The following is a 22,249-nucleotide window of genomic DNA, read 5'->3' as shown; positions in this document are numbered from 1 at the left end:
GGATTTCACCAAGTTAGTCAGGCTGGTCTCAAACTCCTGATCTCAGGTGATCTGCCTGCCTCGGCCTCCCACAGTGCTGGGATTACAGGTGTGAGCCAGTACGCCTGGCCTTTAGTTCTGTTTTTGATGTACCATAGTTTTTCTTTTTACAGAAGCTGAATTTATCAATCATTTCCATTTATGATTTTGCCTTGATTTTTATGATTAGAAAAATGGATAAATATTTACCTATAGTTTCTTCTTTCATAGCTTGCCTTTTTTCAGAAATCTTTGATCCACTGGAACTTTATTTGGGGATATGGCTATGTGCTTTTGAACATGATTTTAGGAGACTCATGTAGTATCCAGGTTAAAAGGAAAGCACCCAGAATCTGGGTTGGATGCTAATACCTACAAAGAGAAACCAAAATTTCTTACCCTGTCTGTGTAGGCACAAGTATATACTCAGTTATACACTGATGCACACAAGCATATACACTCAGCTGTTCACCACACATGCACATGTACATAGAAACACATACGTTCCTGTACTGTCACCAAAAATGAGCCCAGAGAAGAACATGTCTTAGTTTACAAAGGACGTGTATACCCCTCCCTCCTTGTGCCTCAGTCACACACAGGTTGGGCAGAGCTGTATTGCTTCCCTAGTTTACGAAAGAGAAAACTGAATGTCCAGAAACCATAGACAACCTTATGGGCCATATGCCCAGGGGAAGGGCAGGCAGGTGTTGAAGCCACTACGCCACCTCACACTTCAAGCACATATCAACTACAGATACGTACACCAGTCCCAGAGTGCTGTGGCCTGAAAGGGCTTCCCAGTCACCAGGGCTCAAGGGTGGCTCTGCACCTGCCCCTCCCCCCAAACCTCCTGGATTCAAGGCCAGACCCCCACGAGGGAGGCAGGAGGAGTATGCCAGGGAGCTCCATGTGTGTGTTGCAGAGATGCCTGTGCTTTTCCCCTAACATTTCCCTGCAGATGGCCTGGGGCCAAAAAGGATGCCTCCCCCTGTTATAAGTTATTGGGCCTCTCAGCCCCCCTATGGGGCATTAAGAATGTCCCTCTGTGCCCATACATGCCTGGAGGTCTGTTCCTCAGCACGTGTGTGCATGCGTCTACATGTGTGTGCGCCTGTGAGCGTGTGTGTGCAAGATCCCATGACTGCAGAGATAACTAATTATTAGCTCCCTCTGGCCTCGGGCCCCATCTGTTCTGGGGCTGCTCCCCCTCCCTGGACTTCCGTTCTGATTTCAAAGGGGCCGTGGGGCTGTCCTCCTCTCCTTTCCCCGCGGCTGACCAAAAAATAAAATAAAATGAAAGTCAGCACCATCCCGCCCGTGCCAGGGAAGAGGCTGACAGGAGGTCTGCAAACTAGCGCTTATCAAAAGCTCCTTCTCAAATTCATTTCAATATCTGAGCCTCTGGTTTCCAAGGCAACATAATCTTTTCATCAAAGCAACTGGTAAAACCACTGGGATCCGATATTGTTTTGTTGGCAACTTGTCAAAACTATCATTTTGTTTAAAAAAATTTATAAATTTGTATAACCTACAAATATATATATGGTGATCTATACCACTTTATATATATATATAATACCAATTAATAATCATTAATAAAGTTAATAAAGTGCTGCCCAGTAAAGCTTTCATAGTTCCCTCTCCCGCCCCCTCCTCCCTGGACGGGCGGGCATGCTGCCTGCAAAATGCAGGAGTGGTAATTAGACAGCAGGGCTAGGAGGTGACTGGGAGCCAGGGCAGGCTGCAGGAGCCTGTCTCCAACCTTCATCAGGCCGAGGCAGTCATTTGGTTTCTTCCTGAAGACTCTTTCCTCAGGGCTTTCCTGGCACTCCCTGTCCCTTCTCCTGGCTACCCCATCCCTCACCTAAATCATTCACATCCCCTGTCCTGAGCCACAGTTGCCAGAGCCTGGATCAGTTAAAGAGGTAAACTGAGGCTGACCCAGCAACACCACGAGGCAGGCCCATCAGCTCCCAAGGGCCAAGCCCAGGGCACACTCTGTCCGCTGCATCTCCCAAAGTTGGAAAGGGCAAATAGGACAGAATCCTGCCTGCCACCTGACCCCACCATCCTCTCCTCTGAGCCTCAGGCACTGAGGAAGATTTGGAGGCTGGAGGGCCCCAGTTCTGCTTCTTAGAGCTTCTTTGCCTCTGCCCCGCAGGCTCCCAGCGAGTACGAGACAAGTCCAGAGCAGCTCTTCTACCGTATCGCCCACCTAAACCGCGGTCAGCAGTATCTGCTATGGGTGGCCGCCGTCACCTCTGCCGGCCGGGGCAACAGCAGCGAGAAGGTGACCATCGAGCCTGCTGGCAAGGGTGAGAAGCCTGAGGCTGGGGCAGAGGGGCAAACACTTCCAAAAGCTCCCTCCCAGAATTCTGGTTCTCCCCACACAGGGGCTCTGCCTGCTCCTCTCTGTCTGCGACCCGACTGTGAGGAACTGGCCACTCGCCTGCCTCCTGGATACACCAAGACTGGGCCTCTGCTGCCCCCTGACTCCAGCAAAGCCTCACAACAGGCTGCAGCCAGCTCTTGCCTGGGGCGGGTGGACAGGGCGCACTCAGTTCCCGACTCCAAACCCTACTCCCAACTTGAAAAAAGGGGAGTCGCCTCTACCCCCAGTTGAAAACCGGGCCTTTGTCCCAGTGCTCAGCTCCTCCAGAGATGGCTACAGCGGGGTGTGCTGCTCCCACAGAGCAGTCAAGGCTCAAAGGAGAGCCCCCATGCTGAACTGGACACCCAGCAGGAGTGGTTCCAGCGGTGGCGGATTGCTGCGATCCACAGACCTTTACAGATCTCATGCTGTGAAGGAGGCTCTGGGCTAGAATCAGACCCTCTTAGGGAGTGTCCCACTGAATCTCTGACTGGGACATGAGTGTGCCATGGGGGATGTACCCCCACTTTTCAGAGGAATGACACTTCCTCATCCCCAGGGCAAGCTGCAGCAGCCGCACAGGTAGAGCTGCAAGGCTGAGCGCCTGTCCCGTCCCTGGGGCGTAGGAACTGGCCACAACTAGCCTAGGACCACAGGTCTTCTACTTGCTGCTGGGCCTCCCTGGGCCCCTCCTCACTCCCCCACTCTCTTACCCGCCGCAGCCCAGACGAGAGGAAGTGGTGCCTGCGCAGCCTGGCCATCCTACCGGGGCAACTCAAGCTTCTCTTGACCCAAACACAAGAGCCCCAGCCCCTACCCTGCCGCGGGCTTAGCCAGCCAGCATCTGATCGAGGGCCTATGGTGGGCCAGGGGCTTCCACCTGTCCTGCCAGCAGGGCTTGTTGACCCATTCCACAGCTGAGCAACCTGAGGCAGGAGTGGCATGGGCTGAAAGACAGCCAGGAAGGAGTGAGCTAGCTCTCCCAGCTCCAAGTCAGGGCTCTTTCCACACAGCCTCAGGGCCTCCTACCACCCCCTTACCCCTCCCACCAACCTCTTCTTCAGAAAGGGAAGGGGCCTAGAGCCTATCACCTTTCCAGAACAGCTGGCACTGGCCCAGAGGCAGGAGTGTGAGGGCTGGACATCTTTGCAGAAGGCTGGCCCCTTCTCCTGGGGGCATTAAACAAACACGGTCCTAGAGAGCTGTGGACTTTCTAGAACACATTTACACAGCGTCACCTCACAGCTGCACACCTCACAGGGCAGCTGTGCACACACATGAACACACGCATATGCACACACACTTATACACAGACCTGCACTCACACACTTATGCACATACACATACTAATGTGCATACACGTACACACTACACACTAATACATGCACATACATGCACACACATATGCACACACGTACACACACAATACACACTAATACATGCACACACATGCACACACGTATACATGCGCACACACTATACACACCAATAACATGCACACACATGCATACACACGCACACAGTATACACTAATACATGCACACATATGCACACACATATACACACGCACACTATACACACTAATACATGCACACATACACACACGTACACACTACACACACTGATACGTGCACATGCATATACACACGTGCACACACAGTATACACTCTAATACATGCACACACATGCACACGCATATACACACGCACACACACTATACACACATGCATGCACATGTACATGCATACACGCACACACACTATACACACTAATATATGCACACACATGCACACATACACGCACACACACTATATACTCATACATGCACACACATATGCACATGCATATACACATGCTCATGCACTATACACACTAATACATGCACACATGCACACGCATACACACACATACACACTATACACACTAATACATGCACACACATGCACACGCATATACACACGCACACACAGTATACACTAATACATGCACACACATATGCACACGCATATACACATGCATACACACTATACACACTAATACATGTACACATGCACATACTCATACACACATGTATACATGTGCACATTCACATATGCACATACACACTAACACATGCACACTCAAACACATGCATATGCACATATACACTAACACATGCATATGCACACACATGCAGATGCACAAACACGCACACACATACACACACATATGCACACACACCCTGAGACACACAGAGATTCAGGGAGCCAACCCCAGCCTGTGGCAAAACCAGGTCTAGAAGCTGATCTCTGGAGAAACTCGGAGAACCTCCACAAAGCCCCCAGGCTTCTCACTGCCCGCCCCTGGAGGCCGTCTTCATGTGGACCCCTCTGCCGGGCCTGTCTGGGGCCCCTACTGCTCCAAGCAGACCCCAGAACTCCCCTTCTCTCAGAGCTCCTTGGCAACTGGCATGACCAGCACAGGAGCCCAGCCCCCACGCCCTGCACCTAAACCTCTCAGCTGCTTCCTCACTCTCACTCTCCCTCCACCCAAGAAGGGCCCCAGCTTCATGGGCCTGCTCTACTCTCTGAGGCACTTGGGCACTTGGTTCCTTTAAATCTGGGCCTGGCGATCTCTCAGGCACTAGATGCATTTACCCACCCACCACACTCTGGGCACCTGTGGCCCCGCACCTTCTGTGATGCTGCTGACCCAGTCCTCCGCAGCCACCCTCAGGGCACTCCCGTCCTCTCCTCTCTGCCTGTGCATACCGATCCTAGAGTTGGTCACTTCCCTCTCAGTCTGCATCCCCTCCTGTGGCCTCATCACGCCTGCTGACTCCCAGATCAGCGTCTTTGGTCCAGGCATCTCTCTGGTGCTCCAGAACACACACCCGCCTGAGGTCTAGCTACAGCTGTGGCTGCACTGTGGACTCAGTATGAGGTGAAGCCATCTGGGCCTTCCTACCAAGCCTGCCCCTCCTCCAGTGTGCCCTGTTCCCATGAGGGTGCCATCACTCACCTCGGTGGCCCAGCCAGAATCCTGGGAGCCATCCTCCCCTCCCCACTCTCTTCCCCCAAAGCAGCCAGACCCCAAGTTTTGTCAGCTCTTGCTCTGAGCCCCTCATCTCCCCACTGCCACACATCACCTCCAGCCTGCATTCTGGCCACCATCATGTCATGGTCTGTGTCCTCTGGGACCCCCTTCCACCAAACTATCCTCTGCAAGCAGCCAGGATGCATCTGAAATCGGCTGAGGACACCACTCCTTCTTTTTTTGTTGTTGAGACAGTCTTGCTCTGCCACCCAGCCTGGAGTGCAGTGGCATGATCTCGGCTCACTACAACCTCCGCGTCCCAGGTTCAAGAGATTCTCTCGCCTCAGCCTCCCGAGTAGCTGGGATTATAGGCACCTGCCATCGTGCCTGGCTAATTTTTGTATTTTTAGTAGACAGACAGGGTTTCACCATGTTTGCCAGGCTGGTCTTGAACTTCTGACCTCAACCTCAGGTGATCTGCCTGTCACAGCCTCCCAAAGTGCTGGGATTACAGGCGTGAGCCACTATGCCTGGCCGACACTTCTTATAACCCTCTGGTGGTGGCTGTCTAAGAGGAAGTCCAACCTCCTGGCCCTGCCAACAAAGCCCCCAAGATTCTACTCCTGCCCGTCCCCCTGGACTTAAGCTTTGGTTACCCCAGAGTATTTGCAAATCCTCACACCTGCCATGAGCTTCAGGTCTCCATGTCTCTGTTCAGTGCTGTTCCCTTTTCCTGACATACGTTTCCTTCCCTGCATATAAAGTCTTTCTTAGCCTTCACGTGAGAGCTTCCAATTCCAGATGCTCTTCCCGGCCATCACCTCCACCGCCCACTTATCAGGCAGCATTCGAATTCCCCCTGCCTGGCACCCCTGGGCTTCTTCGTGCCTGCACCTACCATAGCATTTTGCCCCTGTTATAATTTTTCCTTAAGTATCTGTCTCCCTCTTTGATGGTGATCAACGTGAGGACAGGGAATAAATCATACTCATTTTTTCAATCCTCAGAGCCTCATGCCATCCTGACCATAACTGGTATTTCATCAATGTTTCTTGAGTCAACGTCTCCCAGCCAATATTCCCTGACACCCACCCCTTACCAAAAGCCCAAGGTGGAAGTCAGATCGGGGAGGGAGGATTTGAACTGTAAATCCAGGTAGCCCTGAGGAAGGAGGCAAGGATATTGTGCAGGGGTAGAAGTGGCGTGGCCCTCATCCTCTCCTCCCTGTAGCTCCAGCAAAAATAATCTCCTTTGGGGGCACCGTGACGACCCCTTGGATGAAAGATGTTCGGCTGCCTTGCAATTCAGTGGGAGATCCAGCCCCTGCCGTGAAGTGGACCAAGGACAGGTGTGTGTCGGGACCGTGGAGGGATGGGGTGGCCCCAAAGAGGGATATAGTAGAAGAGGTGTGAGGAGGAGAGTCTGGGGCCCTCCTCCCTGGTGACCCAGTTGCCTCCAGGCCCTGTGGAGGCCCTGCAGGGTGTACTGCTACTGCTCTCTCAAGCAGGCCTGGCCTCCTGGCTCCCCTCTTGGGAGCCAAGGACCTCCCTTCCCCGGATGGTTAAAGAGGCCGGGTTACCTCATACCCCCAGGGAGTGCTAAGCAAAGCCCCAAGAACCCAGTGTCTCCTGGCAAGCCTCCTTCCACTCCCAGCATTCTTTGCCACACACCGGGGGGAGGGCCTCAGGACAAAGGGTGCTTGACATGACCCACCCGCCCCATCCTCGCCCCCGGCAGTGAAGACTCAGCCATTCCGGTGTCCATGGACGGGCACCGGCTCATCCACACCAATGGCACACTGCTGCTACGTGCAGTGAAGGCTGAGGACTCCGGCTACTACACCTGCACGGCCACCAACACCGGTGGCTTTGACACCATCATCGTCAACCTTCTGGTGCAAGGTGAGGCTCTGTGAGGCAGGTGGCCCCTGGTGCGGACAGGGACGGAGAAAGGGTAGGAATTCCATTACGTGAGAATGTCATCGAATGGAAGAAGATAAATCAAGGGAGAGATAGACCTTTGGGGGAACAGAGGTGCACGTGGAAGGGGAGGCAGGAGAGCTGGGGAGTGGGAGTGAAGGTGTGGGAGAGCCAGCACCTTCCTGTCATGGGGGGAGCCCCCCACCGCATCACAGGGTCCACCCTTGTGCTAAGGGGTGGTGGCCTTCCCCTCACAGTTCCCCCGGACCAGCCACGCCTCACTGTCTCCAAAACCTCAGCTTCATCCATCACCCTGACCTGGATTCCAGGTGACAATGGGGGCAGCTCCATCCGAGGTGAGGAGTGGTCTGGATGAGGGGGGAAGACAGGGGAAGGAATTCTGGGCCTGGGGCAGGGAAGGGGCTTCACCCACTTCTGCCGTTTGTCTCCAAATGGCAGAAATGATCTGGGGGCCAAGTGACCCACAAGGAAGTCATTTAAGTGCCAAGGGAACTGCAATGGCCCAGGCATCTGGGATTTAGTACGCCTGCCCCTCCAATGCCACCTGTGAGCTGTGTGACCCTGGAGTAGCCCATTTCCCTTTCTGTCTGGGTTTCCCAATCTGTCAAAGCAGACAAATGGACTAGATCAGTGCTTTCCAAGCGTGAGTGTGCGTCTGCGTCACCAAGCAGCCTTGTAACAATGCAGCTCTGACTCAGCACCCTGGACTGGGGCTGAGGACCTGCCTTTCTAACAGGCTCCAGGTGCTGCTGAGCCTGCTGCTCAGGGGGCCATGCGTGAAGTAGAGAGGCAGGACCCTTTGTGAGCCTCACAACTCTGGTTTTCTCCACTCCCAACCTGGGCCACTAACCCCTAACACTACAGCCAAAGTGACAGCGTCAAACCTGCCAAAGGGCTGGACCCAAGGCCCTTACAGTGTTTTGTTGATTGATTGGTTTAATACAGAGAGTTGACTGGGGCTGGTCCTTCCAATTTTGCTTCTAAGGAGTATATGCCCATTCCAATGACCAAAGGCCTGACTCTGCCCCCTCCCTGGAGCCCAGCCCCCCTGTTGGGGTACCTGAGGCTGGGCTTCTGTTGCCCTGCCCTGCCTCCACCTGAATCAGGCCTACCCTCCACAGGCTTCGTGCTACAGTACTCGGTGGACAACAGCGAGGAGTGGAAGGACGTGTTCATCAGCTCCAGCGAGCGCTCCTTCAAGCTGGATAGCCTCAAGTGTGGCACATGGTACAAGGTGAAGTTGGCAGCCAAGAACAGTGTGGGCTCTGGGCGCATCAGCGAGATCATCGAGGCCAAGACCCACGGGCGGGGTGAGGCCCAGGCCACCAGGGCAGGGAAGGAGTGACGGGCCCAGGGAGGGTGGGGTAGAGGGGCCGGGTATGGGGCGGAAGGTGGCTGGGTGGGGAAGGAGGGGTCCAGGGATGCAGGGAGCCTGAAGGGAGGAGTCTCAGCCCCCTTCCCTTCACCACAGCATCCCAATAGATCCCATTAGGAAAAACTAGTTCCACTTCCCCACCGGGTGGCCGAAGGTGGCACTCCTTTGCCTCTTCCCGGCTCCCTTCCTCCTCTGCTGAGGACTCTCTCCAGGCCCTGCCCTTTTCTTCCCTTTCCTCCCTCCCCTCCTCTTCCTCCTCTGCCCCCTGGGGCTTCCCCACCCAATCTGTGCCAAACATGTATTCTGGAGCCACTGCCATCCCAGCTGCCCCAGGGAAATCCTTTCCAGCTCAGCCCAGTCCTGCCTCCCCCCGAGTCTCTCTAACCTCTCTCTCTCCTCCGGCCTGCCAGAGCCCTCCTTCAGCAAAGACCAACACCTCTTCACCCACATCAACTCCACACATGCTCGGCTTAACCTGCAGGGCTGGAACAACGGGGGCTGCCCTATCACAGCCATTGTTCTGGAGTATCGGCCCAAGGGGACCTGGGCCTGGCAGGGCCTCCGGGCCAACAGCTCCGGGGAGGTGTTTCTGACGGAACTGCGAGAGGCCACATGGTACGAGCTGCGCATGAGGGCTTGCAACAGCGCTGGCTGCGGCAACGAAACGGCCCAGTTCGCCACCCTGGACTACGATGGCAGTGAGTCGCCAGGGTGGGAGGAATGGCACAGAGGCTGGAGCAGGGTGGTGCAAAGGAAGTGGGCAGAGTGGCAGATACATAAAGAGACAGACCAATAGAAAAACAGGCAGGAATGCAGGTGGGGGAAATGCTGGCCCACAGGCGAAAGGGTTGACAAAGGGAACATCAGGTTGGTTGCAGCCAGGTAAGTGGGCAATGCACCAATGGCCACTACAGATGGACACATAGGTCAGTAATACCAAAGATGGAGTCTTTGAAGCTGCAGTCCTCAATTACTGTGCATTGTTTCAGGGAGGTGACGGGGGAGGTAGAGGTGTGGTTGAGGTCCTGGCCTCTAAGAACTTTCTGCTGATATGGAATATTAGCCAGGAGGGAACAGCCTATGATGCAGTCGCAAATACCAAAACCTGGTGGCTTAACCCTGTACTGATTTGTTTCTTGCTCTCTTGGAGTCCTGTGAAGGTTGAGTGGCCACCATGTTTTTGAACATGGAGCCTCCGGAATCCACAGAAAAGGCATACTACCAGTTCCTAAGTGCTTTGGCCAGCAGGTGGCCTCTGCCACATAGGGATACATATATACATACACATACACACACATACACACACACATCCATTGAAGGAACATGGAAGGCTGAATTCATAGAAGCCCATTGTCACAAGTCTACCTATGTGTTAAGGAAACAGAACAAAAGCAGTATCAGAAGGGGATGAACTCAAGCAAGGAAGGCTTCATGAAGGAGGTGATTCTTAAGCAAAGCTCTGAAACAGGCAAGGATCAGGGCTTGGCAGAGGGTTATGTCGGCAGGAGAACTTGTCATGTTTCCCTGCAGAAGACTCAGGTTAACAGATATGGCCCCAGGAGGGGTGAGCAGGGGGAGAATGTAGGGTTTGTCGTGGTTTTTGTCCCCATCTGGGAAAGAGAACCCAGGGTTCACTGCCCTGACTTCTTCCTACCATGCTTCACTCTTTGTTCTCCCCATCGCAGCTGGATATGAGAATTTAAGCCCATCAATCCACTCTCAAGGAATGAGCACTGAACTCCAACAGGCGAGAGACTAACTCCAGGAGACTTCAGGCTAATTCTACAACAGTACCAGGAAGTCATTAATATAATGCAATATAAAAACGACACAACTGTTCATGGCTGTCCTGATAGGACCAGAATTTGGGGAGCAGAGGGGAAGGCCAGGGCTCTGTGCCAGGAGGTGGAGGTCAGAGCCCAAGGTCAGCAAGAGAGGTCAGAGGTCTGCCTCACCCAAGAGATGCTCTGCACAGCACCTGGCTCATAAGGAACATCTAATTCTATTCTTTCCCCTCATTCAGGCACCATTCCACCCATCAAGTCTGCTCAAGGTGAAGGGGATGATGTGAAGAAGCTGTTCACCATCGGCTGCCCCGTTATCCTGGCCACACTGGGGGTGGCACTGCTCTTCATTGTACGCAAGAAGAGGAAGGAGAAGCGGCTGAAGCGACTCCGAGGTGGGGGAGCTTCCTATGGGCCTTCCAGGAGGGGGTGTTGGCTGTCAGCCACATTGTCCCCACTTCACTGGCTCACAGCACCATCTGGATGATACAGAGTGCCTGTGTCCTCTTGAAGGAGGAGTGGTCACTCCAACTTTCTGAAACCTCCTTAGTTCAGAAGGTTTCGTTCACCACTTCCTCCTCTATGCCCCCAAGACTTTGTGCCTGCCCCAATCAGGGCTAATATTTAGAGGTACACACTGGTTAAAGCCATGTTGGTTGTTAAATATTTAAACATTTCCATGTTGGTTGGTAAACAGATGTTGCTCCTTTCCACACTGGATGCTCCATCCCCTCTCACGGGATCCCTGCAACTTTCCTAGGACCCATCCACTAAAGAATAGACCTGCAGGTAGCCTCTAGTACAATGCTCAGTTCTAACTGGGCAGTTTCTGCACCATGTCAAGTGTTAAATATTTTGAATATTATCCCCTTTTTCCATTACCTGATGCCACAGTCTACTGTGAATGGGTCTGATTTACCTCAATTTTCCCATGGCCTAATACAGTGTCTGGCACCTACTAGTTGCTTCATAAATATGCTTTCACTTATTTGGAAAACTTTTATTGAGTCTGCTTCATCACAGATATTGCAAGACTATAGAGATCAATAAAGAACAGCAAAGCCATACTCTTACAGAGTTTATCATCTAATGTGAGAAGCCAGGAGACAATAGTAGCACAGAAGAGGAATGATTAATGCTCCCTATTGTGTTCAGGAATTGGGTAAATGGATGAACAGATGGTTCAATGGATGGTTGATGATTGGATGGATGGATGGATGGATGACTGGGTGGATAATCGAATGACTAGATGGGTATTTACATGGTTGGATGGTTGAATGGATCGCTGAAAAAATGGTTGAATGGAAGGATGTATAGATGGAAGGATGGTTGGATAGCTGAATAGTTGGCTGAGTGTAAGGATGGTTGAATAAAAGGTTGAATTAATAGATGGGTGGATAGATTGTTGAATGGCTAGATAATGATTATATGAATAGTTGAACAGATGGGTAGATGATTGAACAGATGCTTGGATGGACGGATGACTATTCTGATAGATCGATGGATGACAAGGTGGATGGATGGCTGGATGGAAAAACAATTGGAATTGTGGGATGATTGGGTGAATGGTTAAAGGAGTGGCTGGATGGAAGATTTAATATATAAGAATGATTGAATGGATGTTGAATGCATGGGTGGATGGTTGAATGGATTACTGGTTGAATCAATGGGTAGATGGATGGACAGAGAGATAGATGGTTGACTAGGTGGCTGATGAATTAATGGTTGGTTGGATGGATGAATGGATAATTGGATGGCAGATGGTTAGATGGATGGATGAATGAATGAATGGATGGATGGATGGATCAATGGATGGGTGGATAGCTAGATAACTGGATGGTTGGATGCATGCATACAACTATTGGGATTTATTCTGACAGCTCATTCTCAGGTATCAGGGGTCTAATAAATTAAGTAGGCCCTTTAATTCTCTTTTCCAAATTCCTAACCTGAGAGTCCTGATCCTATTCAAGGCTCCTCTGAGACAAAGCAGGGGCCCCAAAATCCATCCATGGACTTTTTGGGGACAGAGTCCTCAGAGGAGGAAGTGAAGCCTCTTGGTTGGTATGCGAGTTTAATCATCTGGGGCTTCCCATTGACCACGTCTACCACATCCTCCACTCTCTCCTCTCCCCAAGATATAACTGAGGATAAACTTTCCACCGATATCCATTTCCAGCCTGTTATGGTGTCATGTTTAAGTAGAGTCAATTCATGAAGCAGATGGGGCACTTGCTATGCCCCCCTGTGCTTTGGGAAGGATCTCTCAATTAGATAAAATCTGAAGAAAGGAAAACAGACTTGAGCCAAATCCTGAATTGGGAGCAGTGAAACTGCATCAAGTTTTAGGCTGTTTTGTAGGTCCTTACATTTCTCCTTCTGCTTCTTAGGAGACCAGCCCTGGCCCCATTTTAAGGAATTCTCCACCTTGTTTCCCATGCCTCTCCCATTGTCATCCTGTTCAAACTTCATTCTCACCCAGCCCTCCTCTCCCTCTACTGTTTTGCAGATGCAAAGAGTTTGGCAGAAATGTTGATAAGGTGGGTATCACCAAGCTGCTTCCTTTCTCCTCCCTTCTCCCCTCTCCCCTGAGGAGGACTCAGGAGCCTCGCTCTGAACTCCCAGAATAGGAGACAGGCTTCTAAGATCCCACTGTCCTGCAAAGCCCCCTCCCCCAACCCCTTATGGCTGCTGAGCCACCCACCTGGTCTTTCTCCCCACAGCAAGAACAATAGAAGCTTTGACACCCCTGTGAAAGGGCCACCCCAGGGCCCACGGCTACACATTGACATCCCCAGGGTCCAGCTGCTCATTGAGGACAAAGAAGGCATCAAGCAGCTGGGTGAGTGACAGGTGTCACAAGCTCCCTGTCATGCTGGATGTGCTTCCCCAGGCTACAATCCATGGAAGTCAAACACCCACCCTCATGGCAGTGCCCAGGGTTCTGGCAGTAGCCCCATCAACCACTCAACAACCTTAGAACTCATTGTGGCTTCTCTCAAGGGCTAAGTTTCCTCCTCTGTCCAACGGAGGGAATTGCTGGCCTTTCTGTGACTCAACATTGGATAAAGCCTGGGTGTGGTGGATCATGCCTGTTATCCCAGCACTTTGGGAGCCCAAGGAGGAAGGATCACTTGAGGCCAGAAGTTCGAGACCAGCCTGGGCAACATAGTGAGATCCCATTTCTACCACAAAAAAAAAAAATAGCCAGGCATGGTGACACATCCTGTAGTCTCAACTACTCGGGAGGTTGAAGTAGAAGGATAGCTTGAGTCCAGGAAATTGAGGTGGCTGCAGTGAGCAATGATCACAATTAAGCCTGGGCAACAGAGTGAGACCCTGTCTCAAAAAAACAAACAAACAAATCCACAAACAAAAAACACATTGGATAAAGACAAAGAGAAATTCAGTCACATCCAACAGAGCTTTAAAAAACAATTGTCAAGGACTCATGGTAATTGTCCTTCTTTCCCCAGGAGATGACAAGGCCACCATCCCTGTGACAGATGCTGAGTTCAGCCAAGCTGTCAACCCACAGAGTTTCTGTACTGGCGTCTCCTTGCACCACCCAGCCCTCATCCAGAGCACAGGACCCCTCATTGACATGTCTGACATCCGGCCAGGAACCAGTATGCATTATCCCCAGGGAGACAGCCGTCTTCCCACCCAGGGTGCCTTGGGCATAGCGTGACACAGAGATGGTGTTTTTTTTAAAAGGGAGGAAGCAGCATAATGGAATAGAATGAAAAAATGGAAAGCACTGGAATTAGCACCTGCAGACCTCGATTGCAGATTTACTAACTGTGACCTTGGGTCTACCACTAACTTTATTTCTCTGGGCCTGTTTCCTTACGTAGAAATTTTGAGAGTATTGGGTATTCGAGTTCTCCAAGAGTCTTTCTATCTCTAGCACGGTGTATCTGGACATAGGAGAGAACACATCAAGGACTGTAGGGAATGAATGGACAGTCAGGAGGCAGCAGGAAAGGACATCACATTCTCCCCCAGGTGGAAGGAAAAGATGGGGTGGGTGGGGAGAATGCCCTCCACTGCCCTCACGCCTTGACTTGATTGCTCTTCTCCTCTGGGGACAGCGATGTGGTTAGGAAAGACAGCATTCCCAAGGGAGCTTCTGTGGCTGTGTCTGCCTCTTCCCTTGCTCCCCCTTGCCCTTTCTGGTAAGTGCCAGGTGCCCAAGCCTGGGTGCCTTCGGTTGGAGGATGCAATTTCTTGCTTCTGTCTGTGTAGATCCAGTATCCAGGAAGAATGTGAAGTCAGCCCACAGCACCCGGAACCGGTACTCAAGCCAGTGGACCCTGACCAAGTGCCAGGCCTCCACACCCGCTCGCACCCTCACCTCTGACTGGCGCACTGTGGGCTCCCAGCATGGTGTCACCGTCACTGAGAGTGACAGCTACAGCGCCAGCCTGTCCCAGGACACAGGTGTGCCTAAGGCCCTGCTGGCATCCTGAACACCTCCCCTCAGTTCCCCATCATTCACCCTCACTTTCTATTCTTCCAGCTTCTACCCACCAGCTCATGGGGCCAAGGCACAAGTCAGTTTCATGTCTAGCTGGTCAATGACCCACTGTGTGGCTGGGACAAAAACACTTGACCTCACTGACCTCTACTTGGTCAGGGAGTTAATTTTGCTTTCCCAAAAACTGTCAGAGAAACTGGTACACATGATGTTCGCTGGCAAAAGGGCTGAATGTTCCAGGGGATGGTTGCTTATTTTCTTTTTTTTTGAGGCGGAGTCTCGCTCTGTCGCCCAGGCTGGAGTGCAGTGGCCAGATCTCAGCTCACTGCAAGCTCCGCCTCCCGGATTTACGCCATTCTCCTGCCTCAGCCTCCCGAGTAGCTGGGACTACAGGCGCCCGCCACCTCGCCCAGCTAGTTTTTTTGTATTTTTTAGTAGAGACGGGGTTTCACCGTGTTAGCCAGGATGGTCTCGATCTCCTGACCTTGTGATCTGCCCGTCTCGGCCTCCCAAAGTGCTGGGATTACAGGCTTGAGCCACCGCGCCTGGCCGCTTATATTCAAGAATGAAAGATGTTCTGCCCTTCATGAGTCAAAGTTCCTACTTCTGCCACCACTGCCACCTTCATAGGATCTTCTCAGCCTGGTATGCTCCATGACCAGACTTCCAGACGGCTGCTGAGGTTACGGGCAGGGGAAGTGCTCAGTCAGTCTCACTTATACCCTTCTCCCCATAACCCACTCCTTTCCTCTTAACTCCCCAGACAAAGGAAGGAACAGCATGGTGTCCACTGAGAGTGCCTCTTCCACCTACGAGGAGCTGGCCCGGGCCTATGAACATGCCAAGCTGGAGGAGCAGCTGCAGCACGCCAAGTTTGAGATCACCGAGTGCTTCATCTCTGACAGTTCCTCTGACCAGATGACCACAGGCACCAACGAGAACGCCGACAGCATGACGTCCATGAGCACACCCTCAGAGCCTGGCATCTGCCGCTTTACCGCCTCACCACCCAAGCCCCAGGATGCGGACCGGGGCAAAAACGTGGCTGTGCCCATCCCTCACCGGGCCAACAAGAGTGAGTGCTCAGACCACCTCCCAGGCAGTGCCCCCTGCCCCCTGGCCCCAGCCCCATGAGCCCTGGCTAGATCTAGTCCTACCAGTACCAGGATCCTGCCAGCCCAGCTTGGCTCCTTGGCAGTGCAGGGTGGTACCAACAGCAAGGACTTAGGAGCAAGGAAGGTCAGGGTCCACATCCTGGCTCGACCTCTTCCTGTGTCTGTGGCCTTGGGTAAGCCATTTAACCTCTGTGGCCTTAAGTTTCTCATTTGTAAAATGCCAATGATAGTATCTACATTGCATTATTGTGATGGGTATTAGAAATGATATACATCCGCAGCATGTTGTAAGGCCTCATTCATTCAGTAGTGAGCATCCCCTTTATCTGAAGCTGTGCCAGGATGGAAACAGATCCCTTCAGGGTCAGCTGCCCAAGGGTCTCTGGTCTCGATGCTGTTTGAATTTAATCCAGACCCAAACGATCAATCCTGGCAGCTCCGCCCACCATGGTCATATCTCTTGGTAGGCAGTGACCTGGCCTGGCTGGGAACTACCTGACCGCAGGGGCCTGACCAGAGCCTATGCCCTTAGAGGCTGGCAGGGCAGGGCTAGGATGACCAGGGGGAGTCTATCAGCAGATGCTGGGGTCACAGCATGCAAGGCCCAGACTATCAAACAATGCAGTCTGGTCTGCTTAGCACTAGCCATGCTAACTGAGGCAGGGGGCGGGGCTCTCTGGGTCATGGAAAGAAGAGCCTGGAGCAATGGAAAGACTTTGGAGACTGTGGCCCTGAATGACACCCCCACCCCTTTTGGCTGTGCAAATTTAAGCAAATGATTTAATCTCTCTGAACCACAGTTTCCTCACTTGTAAAGTGCAGGCAGGTATTAACCAATCCTGGGGGCTGTCGTGAGGATTCAATAAGAAAATCTAAGGAAAGTGCCTGGCCCAGCTCCCCTGGAGGAAGAGGCCCATTTGCAAGCAGGGTAACCATGGAGCACGGGGGGTCAGGCAACAGAGGTCTTAGAAGCATGTCACATGGAGGCAGTTTAAGAAATTACTAGGTTGGGTGCGGCGGCTCACGCCTATAACCCTAGCACTTTGGGAGGCCAAGGCAGGCTGATCACCTGAGGTCAGGAGTTCTAGACCAGCCTGGCCAACATGGCAAAACCCCATCTCTACTAAAAGATACAGAAATTAGCTGGGCATGGTGGCACATGCCTGTAATCCTAGCTACTCAGGAAGCGGAGGTTGCAGTCAGCTGAGATCGTGCCGATGCACTCCAGCCTGGACGACAGAGTGACACTCTGTCTCAAAAAAAAAAAAAAATTAGGAACTTTCCACCTGGAGAAGAGGTGACCAAGTGGGAGGAGAGAGGACATGTAGCTGACTTCAAACATCTGGAAGGCTGCCATGGGAAAGAGGGGGACGCCTTACTCTGTGAGACCTCAGAGGACAGAACCAGGCTCCATGGTGGGGAGGTGACAGGGAAGGATATTCCTTTCCTCCTCAGGGTAAAGAAAAGCTTTCCACCAGCCAGAGCCATTAGGACATCCTTGTCCTTAGCAGTAGTGAGCTCTCCACTACCAGAAGCTGACCAGCCTCTAGTGACCATTGAACAACAAGCATCCATGTATTGGGCAGCTGTTATCTGCACCAGCCACTGTAGCAAAGCACTTTACCTACCTCATCTCATTCGCCCCTCACAATAATCCTGTGGGGAAGTAAGATCATCCCCATTTCACAGATAAGGAAACGAAGGCTCAGAAAGGCCAAGTACCCCACCTTTCCACTACTCTTTATTGCCCCCCAGTGGAGGGGCCCCTATGCCAGATCAGAGAGAAGACTGGGGGCAGGCGATAGGGTGAGGGCTGAATGAGCCTCTGCCTCTAACATCCTCTGCCTCTGTGATTCCAGGTGACTACTGCAACCTGCCCCTGTATGCCAAGTCAGAGGCCTTCTTTCGAAAGGCAGATGGACGTGAGCCCTGCCCCGTGGTCCCACCCCGTGAGGCCTCCATCCGGAACCTGGCTCGAACCTACCACACCCAGGCTCGCCACCTGACCCTGGACCCTGCCAGCAAGCCCTTGGGCCTCCCCCACCCAGGGGCCCCCGCTGCCGCCTCCACAGCCACCTTACCTCAGAGGACTCTGGCCATGCCAGCACCCCCAGCCGGCACAGCCCCCCCAGCCCCCGGCCCCACCCCGGCTGAGCCCCCCACCGCCCCCAGCGCTGCCCCTCCGGCCCCCAGCACTGAGCCTCCACGAGCCGGGGGTCCACACACCAAAATGGGGGGCTCCAGGGACTCGCTTCTCGAGATGAGCACATCGGGGGTAGGGAGGTCTCAGAAGCAGGGGGCCGGGGCCTACTCCAAATCCTACACCCTGGTGTAGCGCTGGCAGGAAGAGCAGCCCACGCCTGGACCGTGCCGCGCCACAGCCCCACACGCCAGCTCGGCTGTTTTTCTGCATTATTTATATTCAACTGACAGACAAAAACCAACCAACGACAAAACAAAAACCCCCAATCATGAACGCCTGTACATAGAACTCTTTTGTACAAATGAAACTATTTTCTTCTTCTCCATGAAGCCAGGGCACAAAGAATTTGACAGTACAAGTCAAATCCCCCACCCCACAAAATATGTGTGGAGATATATATACATATATAGACAGACAGGAACGCGTCCACAAGCTATATATCTATATATTTCTCTCACCCTATTTTGAGACAGAGGCACAAAGACTCAGCAATTTTTTTCCTTCCTCCTTACCCTCCCCCAATCTAGGTGGTTTTGACAAAGACCAAAATCCCAACTCAGAGACACTGCATGCGATTTTACTGTTCCAAGAAAACCAGGAGTTGCTTCAATTTGCAGATGCTTATGTGTTAATACCTTTTTCTATGAAAAAAGACCCAGCGCCGTGTGCAATAAAGGTTATGTTTCTATGTGGTGGCTTTTTCCCATCTGGCGAGGGCCAGCGGGGAGGGAGGAGAGACCCCGATCCCAGGCCGTCTGTCTCTCATAAAGAGACTTTGTGAGAAGCCTGGGCTTTGGCTCAGTGCTTTAAGACTTTTAAAGGCTTGCAATTAGCCAAGGTGCCTCCTCTTCTGTTCTCAGAGCTGTGCTGGGCCTGCAAGGGGAGCTAGGTTGGTGGCTTCGTGCAAACTCCTAAACCCTTCTGACCCACAGTGTCCTTACCTGTAAACAGAGGGAAGCTTGTAGCAGATGGAATGAGGCAACCTTGGGCTCACCAAGCACTGGGGAGCCTGGGATAGGGGAGGGGTTGCCTACTGGCTTCTCTCCTCCAAGAGAGTGCAGGGTAGCCAGGGGGCCAGGACTGTACAAGATCACTAGCCCACAGTTGTGGGAGAGGTGCCTATTGGGAGCTGGGAAGAAGAGATTATCTACAGCTGGGGCACCAGGCCAAGGCCTACAGTTATGGGCTGACTGTTAGGACCAGATGAGATCAGAGGCAGAAGGAGAGAAGTCGTCAGAGGTCTGAGGAGTGAGAGAAGCTCATGGAGGAGAGGGAATGGAGCTCAGCCAAAGAGAACCAAGTCAGCACACCAGGTACCTCACCTGGCTTCCAAGGAGTCAGCCAAGTGGAAGAAAAGGCGTCCACACGGAGGGGCAGGCAAGGTGCTGTGGGTGTGCAGAGGCCCGGTTTCTGATGAGAGGGTCCAGAGGGCATCACAGGAGGTGGCAGGTGAGATGGACCTCCAGGGACTTGAAGGTTTGGAGAGGCAGAAGCAAGTGACTGGCCCCTGGATGAAAAGGAAGTGCACCTAAGAAGTGCACAGGGGGCTCCTGAGTTGAGCGCTGCAATTGAGGCTAAGCCGTGGATCAGGAACCTGGAAGGAAGGTGAGTCTGGCACCTGCTGCTCCCCAGCAGCTGAGAGGAGGAACTGGGAAGGGCTGGAGAGGGAGGGAGGAGTTTGTGCGTGCAGGCAGCTCATACCTATCAGCCTGGGCCCCGGTGAGGCCCCACCTGGGATGCATGACCTTTCATAGAAGCATCTTCCGAATCCCACAAACACTGAGCACAAGAGTGTGTGGGATACAGAGGAGTCCCTCGCATGAATAACTAGATTCCCGGGTCGGCACCGTGAGAGGGGAGGGGCAGAGATTCCGTACGCCTCGGTATTCCTAGGCTCATGAAGAAATGCTCATCTCAGCCCCCACACCCAGGGCCCAGCCAGGAGAAGCAGCTGAAGGCATCAGTTGAAAACCAAAGCTCTGCATTCGAGACACCTGGTGACAGCCCAGCTTCGTTCCATCTCTGGGAGGACGGAACGCCGCCCAAGGATGCGCACGCCATCTGCAGGTCGCCTCCAGAACTGCAAGCACAATGATCAAAACTGAGCGGTCTGCATAGAATGCCTTCCAACCCCACCTCCCCTGCACACCAGACGTTGGGCAAACAAACACGAATCAGAGCCAACTCCAACCAGCAAGAGGGAATGAAAAACTCCTCAGAGGCTAAAGGCGCAGAAGATGGAACCAGCCTAAGGGCTACCTTAGAAGGGGAACGCTGTCAGGAAAATACGGATCCCGATACTAGGTGCCAGGTGCTGCTTGTAATCTCATTGCAGACTTGGGAGAAAGGTATCATGATTACCACTTGACAGGTGAGAAGGTTAGAGGAGCTAGAAGAGATGGGAATGAGATTAAATTCATGAGCGTCCAATTCCTTAACTACTGAGCCATACTACCTGCTGCTCCACTGTTCAAAGATGGAGTTTCAGTTCTTCCCCGAGGATGTTGCCAGGGAAAGAGTCCGCCAGGTCCAGGGAGCAAGCTGGACATACGGGCAGAAAAACAGTTGATGTGATGCTATCAGTAAACGGTTCAGGCAGGTGACCCAATATGCAGCACAGGATGGATTAAGGGCTCCGAAGTACTTCATCCTGGTGAAGGGCAGTGGTGGAAAAGGTGGAATTGAGCTCTGGGGAGCTGCTGGAGGTCTGGGACCTGAGGTGGACTCTGTAGGATGAGAAGGATTTGGAAAGGCAACAGAAAAGTAAGATGTGGGTCAGTTTAGCTTGTATTCCACTGGGCTAGGCCCCTTATTATAAAGCACAAAGTCTAGAAATTCAGACATACTTGAACAAAATCCACACGATTCTATTTGCTAATAATCTCTAACTTCAATAAGTTTTGCAGGGTTTTTTTTTTTTTTTTTTTTTTTTTTTTTTTTTTTTTTTTTTTGAGACAGCATCTCACTCTGTCACCCAGGCTGGAGTGCAGTGGTGTGATCACGGCTCACTGCAGCCTCGACCTTTCTGGCTCAAGTGATCTTCCTGCCTCAGCCCCTCGAGTAGCAGGGACTACAGGCACATGCCACAATGCTTGGCTAATTTTTGTAATTTTTTTTTTTTTTTTGTAGAGACAGGGTTTCACCATGTTGCCCAGGCTGGTCTCGAACTCCTGGACTCAAGCAATCCTCCCACCTCGGCCTCCCAAACTGCTGGGATTACAGTTGTGAGCCACTGGGCCAGGCCCTTGATATGTTTTTTAGCTAAACTACCAGCCTGCCTGTTTGATCCACACCCAGAAGCTAATTCACAAATCAGTGGCACTCCTGCTCCTCATTCCTCCCCAGCTCATCCTCATTGAAATCTATGTATCTGGAGCAGTCATCTTACACATTCACTTGCTCGTTTCCAGACCTCCACTTTGTCTACCATGCACAAGATGACCATCTGCCCTCGAGAGCCTTGATACTCCACGTGTGGTTCACAGGCCAGTGGCACCAGCATCACCGTCACCTAGGAGCTTGTTACAAATGCAAAATATCGGGCCTCACCCCAGAACCACTGAATCAGACTCTGCACTTCAGCACAATCCCCAGGGGACTCATATGCACATCAACGTTTGAGAAGCCCTCCTCTAGAAGACCTTCAGAGAGATGACCTCTTGTTCCTCCATTCTGCCAACAACCAGAGCTAGACTAGTGGCTCTCAAACTTAGGTGCACATCAGATTCACCTGAGGAGCTTGTTCAACAATACAGAAGCCAGCTCTCCCCAGCCCTAACAGGATAGGAATTTGTTGGTATGCAGCCTAGGCATTTTTTTTTTTTTTTTTTTTTTTTTGAGACAGGGTCTTGCCTTGTAGCCCAAGCTGGAGTGCAGTGATGCTATCACGGCTCACTGCAGCCTCCACCTCCCCGACTCAGGTGATCCTCCCTCCTCAGCCTCTCG

At 52.3% G+C, this 22,249-nt stretch overlaps 1 protein-coding gene across 1 annotated transcript in view; it reads left to right on the top strand.

Moving 5' to 3' along the window:
• DSCAML1 (DS cell adhesion molecule like 1) overlaps nt 1–18,992 on the top strand; it is a 378,285-nt gene extending 359,293 nt beyond the window's left edge. The window contains exons 21-33 of the mRNA XM_030918019.1: nt 2,183–2,336; nt 6,638–6,755; nt 7,145–7,308; nt 7,584–7,682; nt 8,469–8,657; nt 9,133–9,420; nt 10,746–10,901; nt 13,016–13,046; nt 13,230–13,348; nt 13,983–14,135; nt 14,755–14,949; nt 15,750–16,061; nt 17,961–18,992. Of these exons, the coding sequence (XP_030773879.1) occupies nt 2,183–2,336; nt 6,638–6,755; nt 7,145–7,308; nt 7,584–7,682; nt 8,469–8,657; nt 9,133–9,420; nt 10,746–10,901; nt 13,016–13,046; nt 13,230–13,348; nt 13,983–14,135; nt 14,755–14,949; nt 15,750–16,061; nt 17,961–18,436 (2,454 nt within the window). The 3' untranslated portion in view covers nt 18,437–18,992. The remainder of the gene's footprint in view (nt 1–2,182; nt 2,337–6,637; nt 6,756–7,144; nt 7,309–7,583; nt 7,683–8,468; nt 8,658–9,132; nt 9,421–10,745; nt 10,902–13,015; nt 13,047–13,229; nt 13,349–13,982; nt 14,136–14,754; nt 14,950–15,749; nt 16,062–17,960) is intronic.
• Nucleotides 18,993–22,249: the final 3,257 nt, after the last annotated feature.

Source organism: Rhinopithecus roxellana, chromosome 15 (assembly GCF_007565055.1).
Source record: "Rhinopithecus roxellana isolate Shanxi Qingling chromosome 15, ASM756505v1, whole genome shotgun sequence".
In the NCBI taxonomy this organism is placed as follows: Eukaryota; Metazoa; Chordata; class Mammalia; order Primates; family Cercopithecidae; genus Rhinopithecus; species Rhinopithecus roxellana.
This window is presented reverse-complemented; position numbering and strand designations above follow the sequence as displayed.